Source organism: Semicossyphus pulcher, unplaced genomic scaffold (genome assembly GCF_022749685.1).
Source record: "Semicossyphus pulcher isolate SPU_LCO1_2020_fin unplaced genomic scaffold, fSemPul1.0.p SCAF_3, whole genome shotgun sequence".
Lineage (NCBI taxonomy): Eukaryota > Metazoa > Chordata > Actinopteri > Labriformes > Labridae > Semicossyphus > Semicossyphus pulcher.
Window position 1 is genome coordinate 28,647,121 of NW_027211704.1, and position 17,896 is coordinate 28,665,016.

Sequence of the window (17,896 nt, forward strand, 5' to 3'; positions counted from 1 at the left end):
GTGTTGCATGACATCTCCTATGACTAATAACGTTACTTAACGCTAAATAGCTAAGATGTTAGCTGTTGTATTCTGATTTAACTGTGTGTGCATGAAGAGTGCGTCCACTGACTGTTGGTTAATGTAAGCTATATCCCCTTCTGTGCTCTGATGCTCTTCATCTAAATGTATTTAAAAGCTTGTAGTGTTCCTGGGGATTTCATGTTGAAGAACACACTGCTTTGCTTTTTAAAAGCTCGGATTAGGAAAATAACTTTAAAAATGTAACACACATATTGGTTAAATCAGAGGAAGAAACTCCCAAAGCTGTGGACCACCACACACCGATGAGGGAAATAACTGTGGCATAAATGGAGGAAGTGGAAGAAGCAGATGCTATTGATTGCATTTACTGATTAGAGGTCAAAGGGAGTGATATTGTGATATAGTTTTATAAGTCAAATTAGGCTGGATTACTAAATAGTGGCTTTTTTTTCAGGAACCCGGATTCTCTGAGCTCACAGATTTATTGTGTGTCTCTTGTTTTGTGTTAATGTTAGTGAATGCCCATTTTTTGGGAATATCATGTGACACAACCAACGCCCTCAGGCAGCTCTGTATTTCAAATAGTTTAGCTACATGCGTCAAAATAAACATGGTGCATACATCTGAATAAATGTGTGTTGAACAAAATAGCCACAAAGAGGTTGGTCAGTAAGGGTCCACATTTGTTTTTCAACAAGGCCCCCCCTTTTTTATGGGTTATGTAACATAAAACAAACTGCAGGAAAACGGTCATTAGTAATAAATAGTTAACATGTTGGAGAAGAAAATAGCTCAAATGGGAGGAATCACATTAAAAAAAAGTAAATTAACTGCGAGTGTTTGAAGCTAAACCATGTTCCTCTGTTGCTGTGTCACTCATGTCTCTTTCTCTGTCTCCCAATTTCTACACAATCAAAGAGTGTTGACTCCTCTGATGAAGAGACCCTACACATAGACACAGAGGCCAAGCCTGAGGTCAAAAGTCGCAACTCTAAGGTCAAGAAAAAGGGCGGCAGTGCCGCAGGGATTCTTGACCTGCTTCAGGCGAGCAAGCAAGTGGGTGGGATCGACTACAGCGCCAACAGGTAGACTAACCTCCCTGACGTCTTCATTTTCTGCTGCTTCACTTTATTTCCTTCAGCAGCAATTGAACTTTTACATCTAAACACACTACAGTACATTTACAGCATTACTCTCTTAATGGCTCCCACTGGACCTCTTGTCTTCACAGTACATGAATTTTAGGAATTATGCTCCTTAATGGAGCAGCCCACTGACAAACAAATGGCCCGCTCAACGACAATATAATTGGATGAAAAAGATTAATTTTATAACTTTGCTCGGAGCTGAAAAATTAACTAGCAACTGAAGCAACAATTTACGTAGAATCTGTCAGCAGTTTGTGTTAAGTCAATGTTTGTTTCATCCTGCCTTAATCTATCAAACGTTGCATGGCTCCAGGCTCTTCCCTTTGCCTTTTGCTGTTTGCTGTTTTGTTCGGCTCTTGATGGTCTATTTCCACCACACTGAAAGCTACAAATGAGCAATGAAAGAAAGAAAGAAAACATTGGCAGAAATATGTTAATTTCTCAAATTGTTCTGGTGCTTTGAAGAGGAAACTCTGTGGGTGAAGGGAATGAAGCGTCCACATGTTTGATCGTCACTTTGCTCATTGTTTAGCGGCTAATAACTTAGCCTTTAATAGGTGTGTGTATAGCAGCTTCTTAACATAATCAGATGTCTGTGGAGTGTATGATGGTTTGACGGTTTTTCTTTGCTCTTCCAGGTTACATAATTTTTTTATATTACAGCTTTTAAATGAGAACAATGCTCAATAGCACAACTGGTGACATTTCCATTGACTACGAAGCCTTTTTCATTGATTTCTCTCACTCTTCTCCTCTGCCAGCGTGTTGACTGCTGTGTAATGGCTGTTGTTGTTGTGTATTTTTTATTGACGTACTTACAGTCAGCCACCTGCATCTCCCAGCACACAGGAGGCCATTCAGGGCATGCTGTCCATGGCCAACCTGTCGTCTTCAGACAGCTTGCAGCAGCCGTGGAGCAACAGCCAGTCCAAGAACAATAGCCAGTCGAAGAGCAACTCGCACGGCACGCAAGGCGGCAAGAAGGCCGGAGGAGGCGGCGGCGGTAACAACAGCAAGCGACCCACCAAACGACTCCCGAAGAAGCCCAGGAAAAGCAGCAGTATTGAGAGTCTGGACTACGATGACGAGCAGGATCACATGGACGCGTGTTTCAAGGACTCCGATTATGGTAAGTTCCAAAAGCTGAGTCATCCCTCCTTTTCCTGCTTTATTTAAATGTATTTAAATGGAGCTTTCCGAGGTCAGGCCAGTGTTGCAGGGTTATTTTCTAAACAAATGAGAAAATAATTATCTGCCATAATTGTTGCCACACATTGACCCCTGATGGATCAACATGTGGGTCTTTAAGTCTAAATTTGTCCTGGAACTTTTCATTAGGAGTAGATGATATGGTTTATGTTTATTTTCATGCGTCCTGTCCAAATCCGCCCTTTCGTGTTGCTCCAGTTTGCCATTTATTTCTACAGAAACATTTTCTTTGTGAACCTGGTCCAAACACATCTGTGTGGACCCTCCCAGCTTGTTAATAAGCCATTAACACGACTTCCCAGTTGTTGTTTTTTACATGTTTTTCAAACTTTTAATTGGTGTCTAATTAGTTGTTTGTAGCACGAACATTCTTGCTCTGAAATCTTCAGGCCTGCATGAAGCTTCTCACACGCACTGGCACTTTTTTGTTCTTCTGTAAACAGGCAATTTTTTATCTTGATCATCCAATTATCAGTATTAAGAGGTCTTGATTGGAACGGTTGTTCAGGCGGAGCAGGCAGAGAGACAGAAGCAGTCCACAGCTGTCTCGCAGCTGTCCTGCATGCTGGAAACTTCCAACATTATAGAGCACGGAAAGAAGAAATAAGTGCACTAAAGTCACATTCTATGCTTAACATATGGGGAAAAAATTACAAAGTAATGGTGGATTTTCCACATCCTCTCAGTGAAGACCTTACATGCATGACATGTTCGTAATCTGTGACATCTCTGTTTTTCAGTTTACCCCTCGTTGGAGTCCGAAGAGGATAATCCTGTGTTCAAATCCAGATCGAAAAAGCGGAAAAGTAGTGACGACACTCCATACAGCCCGACAGGTAAATACATGCATTACAGATGAAATGTCTACACTGTATAGATTTATAACTTGAATTTATGTTAACCCCTCTATCTATGTCATCACAGCCCGTGTAGGACCCTCGGTTCCTCGACAGGAACGACCTGCAAGAGACGGAGCCCGAGTGGCCTCCATAGAGACAGGGCTGGCCGCAGCTGCAGCAAAGCTGTCTCATCAGGTATGTCATGACCATTTTACGTCAAACAGTAACTATTCCTGTGAGATTTACTCAAAAAAAAATATTCTGTCAATAGGAGGAGCAGCAAAAAACCAAGAAGAAGAAGAAAAGCACCAAAAAGAAGGCAATAGTAATTGAGGAGCCCCAGAGAATCTCTCAGGACAGTAGCTCGCCGGATCACAATTTGGACTCCCAAGATGGCAGCCCGATAGACCACGAGTTCAGCACTGGGACGGTTAAGTCGCCAGGGGGGCCACAGCCCATGGCGCCTGGGGTCTTTCTCAGCCATAGGCGACCGTCCATGTCTTCTCCCAACAACAGCACCAACTCCACAAGCACCAACAGCAGCAGCATGGCGAAGGGGGACCGTGTGGGGTCAGCAGAGGCAAAAGGTGAGTCGTAAAGTACAGTAGATGTAAGACTGCTTCTCTTACAGTTGGTAGAGAATTCAGAGCAGAAACTTGTAGTAGCTGGATGCCTAGTAGCTTTACTTTAAACAGCATCAAGTGTAAAGCCCTTGTGTGTAGAATTTTTAGCTATGATAGCAGTTGGTTTTAAGTAATGGGTAGGTCAGTCCGCCTACTATTTTGGTCCACACTGACTCATCTCAACATCTATTGAATGGATGCCATTAGATTTTGTAGACATGTTCATGTTCTCCACATGATGACTTTAATAACTGACTTGTCATCTCATTTCTTATTTTAAAACATTTCCAAATAAATACAATCTCATCAGTCTTTGCTGCACTTTGTGTTCAGAACTGGCTAATTTTAGCATACTGAAGATGTTTGCATGCTGCTGTTTGCATGTAGCTCTAGGCCCCACTTAGCTAAGTGCAGTCTCACAGACTAAGAGCTGCAGGCTTGTAGTCTTGTTATCTGAAACAGTATATTAAAGTTTTATGGAAATAGTGGTTTGACTTTGTAGTTTTTCCATTGGGAATAATTCTGTTTATTTGGCACATTTGCAATTAATTGATTCCAAATAACCTAATGTTGGGAATTACTATAATCCCAACATTAAGTACAAAACACTACAGTTCTTTAAAGGAAATATCAATTTTTGTTCCAGGAAAACAATGAAATGGAAAAAGTAATTAGTAATTATTAGCAAAAAGACAGTTTGGCTTAGCAGCTGCTGCCTTTAACGCATGCTTTTGTGAATTGTGTAAAAGAGCTGTATGTTTGGTGCTGCAGATGGACCCAGACCAGGCAACCCTGGAGATAAATGCAGGTCCTCTAAAAAAGCCTCTGATAGGGATTTGAAAAACGTAAAAAAGTAAATGTGTGTGCACTGACCAGGTTGTGTCCCCTGTATTTAATGTACTGTTCACATTACAGGTTATGATCACTTTATGTAATTAAACTTGAATAACCTAAAATATCTCCGACAATTCTGTTTAATGGAACATTGCCTTATCTGTTCAAACTGTTGACCTCTCCTGGAAATGAAGAGGAACTTTGACTCAAATGAGTATTTCTTTTAGCTTTAAGGCACCCTGTGGAGTTTTTGACCTATAGTTGTGCTAGGGACAAGTGTTTCTGTGGCAGCAGGAAGGTGCTACAATACACATTACTGCCAATATATTCATCCTATTCCACTTATGGTCAATTGGTGGCAGTAATGAGTCAAGAACACAACGATTCTCCAGCAGGAAAGCAGGGAAGACTCCTAGCTAGCAAACTTGTGTAAAAAAGGCTAATGTTTGAGTATCTGGTACATCATTCTGTTGTTCATCTATTAAAACAATCTTAAAGTTTTAGCTACATCAGGAGCTCTAACACTCCAGCTGGACATGATCTCTTATCTCCTGTCTTTTCTTGTTCTCTTTACAGCTAAGCGGCTAAAGAAAGGCATGGCAACAGCCAAACAGAGACTTGGAAAGATTTTAAAGATCCATCGAAACGGGAAGCTCCTCCTGTAGCACGCAGCAGACTGCTGTAGGACTGGGAATTCATGAGCTGGGTCCATCCCAACCTCACCCCCCGTTCACTGAATAAAGCCAACAATGAGGAGAAAAAAAAGAAAATCATGCATTTTTCAATTTCTAAGAAGAACATCACTCAAATAGGTTTTTGCCTCTACTTATACTTTATAACTTTCAGATATTGAAGTGTACAGAACCTACTATAAATATTTTTTAAGAGAACATGTCTCATTTTACTACAGCTGTCAGTTTATCAGGGGTTGCTAAAACATGAAGTAGAAGTACATTGCAGTCATTCCAAGATTTTTGAAAGTATCCCTTGCATGTATTCAGTTGCATGTGCGCTTGGGTCAGGGTTGGGGGATTTTACATGTTAATTCCTACTAAATGGATGCAGCTTATCATTGCTACGCTGATGACGACGGGTTGAAATGGAAAAACCGACTCCCTTCTTTATTGTTGATTGGTGTCAAATTGAGCATTTATCCCTTTATGTTAACACTTATTTTTTGCAGAGCACTATCAGCGGTCGTATTTATTTATTCGTTTTGGGTCATACAGTGAATAGGAAGTGGCAAAAACTGCAAAGCACAAAGAGTATCAAACAGCAGCAGTTTAACATAGGCTAACATAGGACTAAATGGTAACGGAGGCCTGCTGAACAGGATTTGGTGTGTTTGGACATGCACAGCATAGGAACCTGTAGCTAATGATAAGCCTCATCCATGTCAGGTCTGCAGTTACATGGGGATACTTTCTCTCTTCTTTTGCTTTCACAGGCAGCACCGACACCCTAGACTCCTCTCGGCATTTTTATGGCTTCACACAGTACAGTATATAGAATGTAGCTTGTACATAGCCTTTTAAATTACTACTTTTTGTATCCTTTCCCCTTTAGGCTTGATTCTACATTTTTACCGGTTTTGCTAATTATGAATAAATGAATAAAAATATATATATATGGATATACAATATAGTCCTAATTTTTGAACATTTATTTTGTTTATGGTTTTTTTATCACAGTTTTCTTTCCCCCCGTAGATTTGAAGGTGTTGCCTGGAAAACAACTGAAGATGAAATACATTTTATTGTCATATGGCCTTACATACACAAAGCTAATTGTATTGTGATTCTGTTTGAACAAGAGACGAAGCTTTGGGGGAAAATTATATAAAAGGAAAAAAAAAAACACTTAAAGTTTCTATGACCAGCCTCTTGTCCGAGTTCTAGTATCCTGAAGGGTTTCGGAATTATTTTACTAGCACCTTGTGAAGTGTTTATGTGTCAGTGATGTAATTTATTAATGTTTGTAGCTTTTTTATACTTGTACAATTCTTAAGAGTTTTTGTTTTTGAATATTTCATCAACTTGTGAAAATACCCTTAGCAGACTATTTTTGTTTTTCTGTTTTTTTTGGGATGTTTTTCTCTTGGTTTTTGAATGTGTTTTTGGGGGGCATCATGAACATGTTACGCACTAGAATTTACTTTGGCAAACATTTTTTTTTATCTCCACTCTGTCTTCATTCAATGTCTATGGTATCATGATAAACATTTCCAATGTGACATATTATTATTATTATTGTTAATATTATAATTATAAGCCTCCATCACACCGTTTTATTTTGGTCAGGACATTTTGAACACAGTTTAATGTGCTATACTCTATAGCAGCAGTGTTTTAGTCACACATGTAAACCACGTGTCCACTTCTCAGATACAGTATGACATGCGCTCCGATCAAACTCTGCCATTGGGACATACTGTATTTTCAGGTTTTTATTTGTACAATATGTGTGTTACTTTGTTGTGGTTTATTTTTGTATGTCTGACCTATTAAATGCATCCACTGTGCCAGGACAGTGAATGATACCTGTTGTAGCTGTCTTCCCTTACTGTTATTTACAGTACTAGTAGTATTTACAATCCTTTTTGACCTGAATCTATATTTTTCTGTATTTAGACGATTCTGTTTGAGATCATGGCTCACTTTTTTAAGACATCGAGAAATGGCAGACTCCGAGGAACAAACATATTGTTATTGAATGATATGATTGTCAGCCTTGTTTACTTTTGCAATACAGTTACTGTGGAAAAACCTTCTTTGTAATGTGTTCCTCCTCCACTTGCAATGTGACGGCTTCTGTGGTGACGACTAAACATGTTTTTTTCCTGCTCCACATTGTCATGATTTGTAGTTGCATCAGGTCCAGCATCACACTGATCACAAACTGATCTGGTTCCGTTTTTTTAACAAATAAATGGACCAGAGCTTTCAGCTTCTGGACTCACTTTGGGAACCTTCCTCCTGGAGCTATAGCCAAGTCATTAATTAAAACCATGCCAAAGTCAACACCATTAAAAATGTATTAACGTAGAAGTGTTCTCAAGTAGTGAGATACTGGAGGAGACCCTTTCACCATTCTGAGCAAGTATATTGTACAGAGAATTCACATATGATCTGCTTGTTAGTAAAATATTTCCTAATTTACTTTTAATGCCATACAATATATACGTTTGATCTTGGTCCTCATAAAACCAGCATCAGTTTAAAGCTCTAAGGCAACAGCACAGTTATGCCACTAGATGGAGTCCAAAAATATATCAATATTTCTACTGATAGGTTTAAATCAACTTAAAGCAGTAATGTTCAAACAGGCCACACATGCACGATTCAGCTATTGTAGAGCAGTTGTGTTTCAGTATGATCGACATATTTAGACTATTTTCCTCACAGGTTTGACATTTCAAAAAAGCTTTTTATACACATTTTTATTCTTTCCAGGGTTTTTTTTTCATGTCAATTGCCTCCAGATTTCATGATTGTAATTACAGCCAAGAAAGGAAACTAATTTTAAAGAAGAAATGTGAACATCAATGAGGGGATTATAAGAAAATACGTTACAGCACATTTATAAATGAGCGTTTCCAACCAAAATAAGTCAATTAACTTAAAATGCTGATTTAATAAATCAGGAAGTAATGTGAAGCCTTCATACATCACACAGCTTGTTTCTTGTTGTTTTAATCCCGGCCTAAAAACACATCTGGACACCATTGATTTCACAAAAATAAAAAGTGTGCAGAGATCTTCATGGGAATCTGCATTTCCCTAACTTGATGTTTTAATTCAATTTCTCAATCAGTGTGTGTGAATCAGGTCTGGGGGGTTGAGGAGAAGCCACGCAGCTGTTAAAGGTCGTGACCCCGCTTCCACCCTGGTTAGCATCAAAGTGAGTTGTTATTGTTAGCTAATTGTTAACACAAGAACGTGAAGTGCTCCGACATCAGCAAATGCAACAATCACATAATTTGTCCTCTCAGGAACATTTTCACAGACAGACATTAAAGGGAGCTCGCACCAGGATGAAAGTGAGACAAAACCACTGCAGACTGAGTTCTATGCATTTAATATGAGCATTTTTTTTGTGGAAATATAGATTTTTCGACATTAAGCCAAACTACGGGGGACATGAGGTCAGAAATCATTGTGCTTGCTTTAAACTTTTTATGCATGATGAAAGCTGAAGCAAAAAAAGAAGTCTAATTGACATCAATTTCCAATTCTTTCTGTGTATTTTTATGTCTCAAAATAAGTAGTTAAAAAGAGGGACGAATGCAAATGAGACTCATGTGAACTAACCTCAAAAGTAAATTCAGTACATGAAAAGTCTCTTTCTCTTCTAACTTCTGTCTTTATCAGAGAACTGAAAACAAGTGAACACATTTTTATTTTTTTCTTATGTCAATCACATTTGTCCACAACATTTTCAAGAAATTGGGCAGGTGATGCACAAAATTAGAAATATGTTTTTGTTTTTTTTTAGAAAATACCTGAAACAAGTTGATATATATTATATTATGTAGAAAAAAGATTAAAATATGATCACTATGCTGGCATTTTTTGAAGAAAAACGTTTTAAAATCTTTTTTAACTTTTTCGTCCATAAATCATTGATATATTTCCTTTGATTAGACATCTCACATCTAGACACAATTATTTTACTTTATCACCTTTTGTTATCCTTCAGTCATACAGAACCAAAGTATATATAAAAACAATAAAGTACCAACATTAACAGCTGTTAAGGGTCAAATCGTGTGTATGACATATTGACATGTACTCTGCAACTATCAACACATTGATGCACCAGCATATGCAAACGTACCCATCATTAAATAAGGGAGAAAAAGAAGAAATGAATAATACAATTAGAAATGAACAGTATATCTGCTTCGAAATATACAATCAAACATGTAGATAAATAGCATCCATATCTTTCTACTTATCTGGGTTCTGGTCCATGAACACTCTCCTCCCTCCTTGTTTCTTCGTCAGTTCCTCTGGTGCAGTTGGTCGCCTGGAAAGGGCAAGTGGGATCACAATTTAAATGTCAGTGTATTAAAAACAATGCCTGCAGAGTGTTACAGTCTAACTGCATTCATGGCCATGTTGCACTTTCTAGTGATCACAGATGTGAATGGGCTGCCCTCGGCTGCTTTGAAAACCCTCCGGCCCTGTGTGAGAGTCCCAAGTGGTCAAGAGAAACGTGCCATGTGAGAGATGTCTTAATTACACAGGAATGTCAGGTTAAGCTTTGCCTTTGTGTGGCCGTGCAATGATACAAGTCGCTGAAAGATTGTTTTTCCTCCCCCCCATCGCTCTGCCTTTTAGTCATCCCATTCTTCCGAGTGCAGGCCTGTCATTAGTAATAATGCACGGTGATTCCTCTGCCAACAGATTGGTAAAGCTATTGAGATCTGCAACTGTGTACCAGCCCCGGAGCGATCTTCTAACAAAGAGTCTAACGTTGCCGGTTTTTGATGCCGTGATGAAAAGTGGCAATCCTGAACCTTGCGTTTCTCTGCAGTTGTTTGGAGCTGCTTCCCTCTGTGCGGATTAACTGCTCTGTCAGCCAACAGGAACTCCTTTTGCTGGTGTTTCACCAGGAACTCAAAAGTGCGGAGAGACGTTTGGCTTCTGCCGACACATACACACACATACACACACATACACACACATCTTTTTCCTGTGTACTTTGGTTTGCTTCCCTAAAACTATCAATTAAATTCCTCTTAAAAGGATTTATAATATCTTTTGACTGGTTGTTGTCATGGTGCATATTTGGATTTCAATGTCACTTTTGCCTGGACAGGTGACTTGTACTGGGATCAAACTCAAGACAGGGAAGCTTGTTTAGCTTCCAAGACATACTGCTGCTTCAATTAAGTCAATTTGAAGGCCTAAAGATCATTTGGAAATGGAGTGAGAGGAAGCTAAAAGTTAAAAATCGTTGTCAAACACAACACAATTTTGCCTCAGAATAAAAGTGGGCCTCCGACAGCTTGAGGATTGCAACTAAACACTGCCTGAATTCAAGACAAACACAGAGGCTCTATTTTATGGTGGTGTGTTTCCTTAACCTTTGGCAGGCCTGAAATTTGGAACTGGAAAACAACACTTCATCGTTAAGTTTTGACGCCCATCAAGGAAACGAATGTCACGAGTGAGGTTAGCGCCCACCCAAATGAGAGTATTATTAATGTAAGCGTGATCAAGGCCTCGTGGAAAGGCTGTTTTATTCTCCGTCTGCTCACAGAAACAGCTGTTGTAGTAAAGCCAGTTACAATGGAGCAGGAATCTTTTTAGCTTAATATATGTATCAGTAGCATAAAAAGGGTGGTCAAAATTCTAAACATATTGTACAACATGATTAAGAAAAAGACTATTCTGCCCCACAATGCAAAGCCCACGACCTGCACATTCATGTTAACAAATACTTGTTCAATTTGACAAGAATCCCAATCTCAAACATCTGTTTGACCACAGCCAATGGAAAATAAATCTGAATGCAGAATTTCCATGACAGAGACGTGTAAAAAAATAAATTAAAAAAAAACCTTGTGGTGCATTACAATCATGTTGATAGAAGTTTAGGGTTTAATTTTATGCCCACTTAATCAATGCATGAGTTTGTTACACTTATCCTTATTGTTACTCATATTCTAAATAAACTATTTTATTGTACAGTCTTGTAGCAGCTATGTAGAAAAGATTGTTGTATGTTATATGTATGTTATATCTGCCAGTAACACCAGAGTGGTGTCAATTTGTTGACACTTCTGCTTTTGTTTTTACAAAGTCGGACAGAAAGTGTGGCTAGTTGTCAAATTCCTGATATATCTAAAAATAGTAATAATATATAAAAATAGCATTATTCCTATCCTTGCAAATAGCTAATGAGCTACTAGCTTTAGCTTATGTTACTTTGCATGTCCTATGGACTGACGAATCTGAAAATGTTGTCTGTATCCCCACTAAACTAGTCATTAGCTTAATGTTATGCGATGTATGATAAATATAGGCTACCAGATATGCTAGTCCTAGTAGGTGCTAGCTGGTCTTGCTTACTGGTCTTGATAGCTTCAGAGAGTGGAACTTACTGCTATTTCATCCTTTGATTTTGATCTTGTGAACTTTGAAGTGCATTTTATTTTATTATTATTATTTTGGGGGGCTTTTTGCCTTTATTGCATAGGAGAGCTGAAGATAGACAGGAAACGTGGGGAGTAAAAAGTGGGGGATGACATGCACCAAATGATAGCCTCTGTATATGGGGCGCCTGCTCTACCAATTGAGCCTAAAAGTGCCAATTTTTATTAATAAACTTATTTTTGAATAGTTATCAGTCGGCCTCGTAAAGATGGGAGATTGATAGATTTACACAGCAGAACAGAATCAATATGAACTTCTAAAACAAACCAGTTCAAAAGGACAAATAAGCAAAGAGAACACATTTGGAGCCTCATTCTTGTTTTCAAAATGTGCTTTGTAATACATATTTATATAGCTGCAGCACATTAACGTCTTTTCACAGATCCTTGAAAGTAAATTACTCTTTCATTTCCTGGCATTTTCTGATTAACAGACCTCCTGCATTTTTCTCATTTCACATTATTTGTTTTTAAGTATCCAACTCCAACTGCTGGCTCGACCTCAGGACACATGTAGCTGCACACGGCAAACAAATGTGATCATTTCAGAGTTGAGCACAGAAAGTGTGTTTTACTCAGGGGAAAGAGAAAATGAGTGAGTGAAGTGTTTTACACTGTCATTGCACCAAGGCCTCCTGACATAAACATCTATGATCCACACTCTGTGATAGATCTCTGTAAACAGAGCCAACAACAGATGCAACATATTTAACTCTGCAACACACAAATGCAAGCATAGAACAGTGGAGCATTATTTTTAGAGGATTTTTGTTTGCAGTATAAGAATACGCTTGAAGACAATACAGTAAATCTATAATCATCCAGGTAGATGTCTTGTGTCTTGTAGGCTAGCACAAACGGGTGTAGTGGGCATATGGATTACTGCATATACATAAGCCAAGACAGCATCACAGAAATACCAAACATGTTCTTTTTTTCACTGAAGATAAACCTGTTGACATAATTAAAGGTTGGTGTTAGGGACCAGGCAGTAAGGCACAAGACAGCAGGACTTTTGAGAAAACTTTGGGTTGAGGTGAGAGTGTAGGTGAAGGCGAGGGAGATATTACCCTTGTGTGGCTGTGGCCATCACAGTTGGACAAAGTGCGATTTGCATCACATCAGAAAAAAAACTGTAAAAGAGGGCTGAAAAACATAAAATGTATATGAAGATGCACTTCTAAAGTGTGTTTCGGTTTTTTTTCTATAAATATTTTGTTGACTACATTTTTATAAATGTGTAAAATATATTACATTTCAGACAAGAAAATCTCAAATTTTCATTTGTTTGTAGTGTCTTAGTATTTAGAGTTGTTCTTTTTGTAAATCAGATTTTCAGTTTAGTTTGCTGCTCAAAATGTACTGTTATATTTCCTGATAGCATTGATAGCAACTGTAATATGCCTTGCTAAGTGCATACCATATGGTTCCAAACTAACTAAATATAAGAGACTCAATTAAAACAGTTTGCTTCATATGTTCCAGAAAAGTAACAATACCATTTTTTTTATTATCTAACTTTTGTATATCTAACTTATATCGGTATCTTGACCAATCCATTATCAGCATTAGCAGTGGTTACTTGTATTAAGTATTGAGAAATGTTATTGCTGTCATAACAGTTATCACAGTGGCTCTGATTTCATTGTGGATGACGTGGAAATTAATCACTCTCAGCTGGCACTGGGAGTCTCCCAAGTACAATTACTCTGTTTACATGCAGCAGTAGGGGAGGGAAATTGCTTTTGAAAGTGCTCTTTAAGGTCATGGTTTTGTTGCTGTGCATAAGCCCAATGTTTACCGGAGTATTTTAGGGAAACTCAAAGCCGTGCCACGCATCAACAAGTGTCTTAAACGGCTGCACAAAGGGACAGTTTTTAACCCAACTGAAGCAAACACTCACCTAATCCTCTGGAGAGGATCCTGTGACCGGCCCTGCTGTCAAAGGCCTCTTTAACAAGGTGCTGAAGTCACTTAAGCACAGCGTAAACAAACAAACAATACCAATCACTCGCTGCGTTTCCTGGACTCGGTTCCCTAAACAACTGCATGCAAAATGCATCTACCCGCTGTGCATCCAAAGCTGCTGTGTGCTCATCTGTGTGTAATTATTCATCATTCTACACAGGATTGCAATGACGTGCTGTGCTGGTGAGGCAGCATTACCCCTCTCTGAAACAAGTGGGGTTTATTTTTGAATCTCTGCTTTTTCTCCATGGCCAGATTGCCTGGAGAGATTGGCTTTCTCCGGGCTGTGTAACAGATACCATCTAAATCATTAGGGCTCATTCATTGCCATGTGCCACTCTGCAGCTCAGGTTCCTGCGACCCCGAGGTCAAGCGACTGAGAGCTCCCTGACCTCCAGCACTTCCTCTGAATATTAACAGGGTAGTTATGTAGTCAAAAGCCCTGATATAGAACATTGGTTCATTTAGATAATAGCCAATCAGGCGGAGCGGCGAGGAGTGCAATGATCTCCACAGGATGGCTGGGCCTTTATGTGGCTTACTGAGGGCATAATGACAGCAAACAGAGGAAGCGTAGGCCTCTCTGGCTGAAATTATGTGGTCACATGCCTGCTGGCTGTAATGCTTTCCTTTAACCCAGCTAAGTTGGGCTCCTTACATGGGACAAATCCAGCCTGGCTCTTTTACAGCGATGAATGCTGAGCAGTTATCTTGCTGACATTGGGCTTTAATACAAAACAGAGTTTAGTTTTAAGGCCACCATGGTGACAGAGACTTCACCATGCAACCCCTGCACATGATTGTAATCCAGATCCTCAGTGATAAAAGTTTCAAATGATTTTTATGAAAGGTTACTTAAACCAGCTGACTTGGAACTGGAAATTATTAGATTGTGGTGAGGGACTTTTTCTCTCTTCAGTGCTGGGACTCTGTACTTCATCAGCCCCTTTGTAGCAGCTGTGTATCTATACCATATGAGCCCTGAGCAGGAGTCCAGGAGTACATGCCAAAATGACTCATGACAAATTACAACTAATTGGTGTGAATCTCTCCTACACGCCTGTCCTTTAAGAGAAAATTGCAACTTTGATATCGCAATGTAGTACAATCAGGGAAGTTTTGATTGGGACAATTACGTTGGAAGTTATCTCGTCAAAGCAATCTCTTCTTGCTTTCATGACTCCCTCTGTATCAGTGACGCTTTAATCAGTCCAACATCTCGTTGTGTTTGTGGAGCTGAAATGGAGCGTGGCGGATGTTGGAAGCTCTGAGGAGATGGACAGCGGCCACATTGTCACCCCTTTGTGCTTAATTGTTCGTGTGCTGTAGGAGTGGAGATGTGGGGGACCAGGCCGCTGATACCATCGCTGGTGGGCGAACGCTTAGTGACAAGAGTCTTACAGTTCTTTTATTTGTATGTGTTGCAAAAAACACCTTAAATAACAACTCAGTTGGTCCCAGATTTATTTTGCAAAACTAATGTGTAGCCTACCACTGATAATATCTATTTTGCAAAAAAGTCACTCTTCAAGGCTGCATTAATTGTTTTTTTTAACCACTAGGGGGCAGCTGAATGCGTGAAACATTTCACAGACATATAACCATTGCATTTGTCCAGCAGAGACAACATTAACATTTGTGTGTGTTTCTGGTTACTTGACTGTTTCAGCATTACAACTTAAGTTTTGCAGGTTTAATTGTTTTGACTCAGCCGACTCAGAAAAATATCTGACTCTTTAGCGGCTAAATGCTACACTAGCTTGTGGCTACTTTTGTCAGCCTGCCATTTAGTCCTGCCCATGTGGTCTACAGTCGGTTTATCTGAACTGATTGCAACTGAAGTTGAACAAAGTGCTAAAAGATGCTAAAAAGCAACATAAAGTTGAACGGAACTGCAGAGTTGGGTCATAATTGGTTATGGCCATATAACATCTAAAATACATCAATTTTATAATGTAATAAAATGTATGTAATAAAAAACTTCTGGTTGGTGCAGCTTTAGTTGAACTGTCCATGATATATCTGTGAATCTGTGACAAATAGTTGCAAGTAATTGCTTTGTGTTAAAGGCAAGAAAAAAGTGATGGAAAGTAATGGACTCAGTGAGCTGTTAACACTGGGATATTTCTGCAGTGTGGAGTTGCTGCGAGGTTCCAAAAGTGTTAAAAGACTTTTTCCATGAAGCTAAATTCCCTTGGTCACTGCTGAGCAGTTAACACCTACTCTGGATCCCAAATGTTCCATCGGTTGTTTAATGCAGCTGCTCGTAGAAACCTGCTCACGTTAGACATCAAACTACAGACAAAAACGATGGGAAGCAATCATTTTGGAAAGAACACAGGTTTCTGATATAATGAGCCTTCTTTGCTGCTGTCAGACACTCCCATACGAAGCCTGAGGATTGTCATTCTAAGCTTTAATGTACGTCAATTACAGCTGCATTCTCCTCGACCTCAGTGAGTAAATAAACTAACTGAAACTAGTGGATAATCATCACGGCCACTTTTGTCTTATTACAGAAACTAGATGACATGCAGGATCCGTATGAAAGCAGCCCTCCACTATAAATAGTCGGCAGCAATCAAACAAAATAAATGAACTGTCAGAGCACAAGTGTTTACAAGCACGGCAAAATTTTAAGTAATTATAAGTAAATTTGTTGCATTTCTGAGTAAGTGGTAGCAGATAGGCCTCTGACAGGGACGCAGTGGTGTGTGACGGGCTGATTTAGAACGGTGAGGCTGCCCGGCTCTGTGTAAACCCTCAATCCCAGCTACAAAAAACTCCACTCCACATCCCACACCGACCACATCTCAATGGGGAGGAACGCTAAAGACATCTGCAGGGCCATTACGCACACTTAGCCACACATCAAGAAGCACTTGGCCGCTGGGCCACTCCTGCTAAACTTCCCCTGAAATGTCAATTTGTTTGTCTCTTAATGATCTCTTCACCTTTGGGTGATTTTAGACATCTTCCACTGTTTTAATCTTCACTCCTTCTCTCCCCATGTTTAAGTAAAAGTTGTTTAGGGAAACAACCAAATTCTGACTGACTGAAATAAAATGCGTAATGGAAAAATTGATAAGCGTAACATGACCCTGTGCTCATTTGAGATGTCTGAAGAAAATTATAGCATTTGGGTGAGTCAAGATATTTACCACATTACCATATTTGTGCACCATATGACATGATTTATAGACAATCATGTGATAATTTACAGTTTGATGGACTCAGTCATGTGGCTCACTGGGGAGGATTTGCAGAGTCCGCCTCACTGATTACAGAGTGACTTGTGTTGCTTAAACAATGTGTGCTGCAGTCAGCATATAAACGTTTTATAATCAAAGGCTATTTTTAGACATTTTGAATCTTTCATTTAGAATAACTGTGGCATTTGTTCAAAGTCTCTCTTTGTTGGAAATCTTGAACAAGTCAGATAAACAAAAGGCCAAAATGAGTGAGGCAGTGAACACATCACACAGGCACTTGGATGGATGTGTTACCTGCACAAAGTCGGGCTGTTTGACTAAAGAGTGTAAAGTTGGGAGTTTCCAGGGCCATGTGGCAGGGGCCCTCCTCCCCACAGCCCCCTTTTTTTGAGCGACTCAATGGGACAATAAGCAAATGACAGATAAGGAATGATTTGCTAAAAGCAAAAAACCTCAAAAATAAACAAACCATTAGGCTGTGCCACGGGAGAGCTGGGTTAGCGCTTCTAATTCAGGTGAATTGCAGACAAATTTCCTCCGGCTGGCACACTTACAGCTGTAATAATACAGAGAGGGCTGCAGAGTGACTGGGCTGCAGACCGGCCTGCACAGTGTCCACACATGGCCAGAGTCTCACAGCAACACCTCACATGGCAGACCTGACTGCAGAGACAAAACAGAGCAAAAACGATATTACTAACATGCATTAGTGATTATTTGCTAATGTAAATAAAGTTCTTAAGCACGTGTTTTAATTTCAGGTAACTTTTTTTTATATATGTAAAGCACATGTAAATAATATAAGCCACACCTGATCTTTGTGTGTGGGTGTGTGAGGGAGTGAGTGGTTTGCTTCTGCTGGGGGAAAACATGGGGC

At 39.4% G+C, this 17,896-nt stretch overlaps 1 protein-coding gene across 2 annotated transcripts in view; it reads left to right on the forward strand.

The window, feature by feature from the left end:
• phf2 (PHD finger protein 2) overlaps positions 1-7,519 on the forward strand; it is a 33,637-nt gene extending 26,118 nt beyond the window's left edge. The window contains exons 17-22 of one of the 2 annotated variants that reach the window (XM_069678072.1): positions 943-1,109; positions 1,994-2,301; positions 3,122-3,217; positions 3,306-3,415; positions 3,492-3,807; positions 5,254-7,519. In XM_069678072.1, coding sequence (XP_069534173.1) covers positions 943-1,109; positions 1,994-2,301; positions 3,122-3,217; positions 3,306-3,415; positions 3,492-3,807; positions 5,254-5,342 — 1,086 coding nt within the window. In that variant the 3' untranslated portion in view covers positions 5,343-7,519. The remainder of the gene's footprint in view (positions 1-942; positions 1,110-1,993; positions 2,302-3,121; positions 3,218-3,305; positions 3,416-3,491; positions 3,808-5,253) is intronic. The other variant, XM_069678071.1, reaches the window with a different exon arrangement.
• The last annotated feature ends 10,377 nt before the right edge of the window (positions 7,520-17,896 follow it).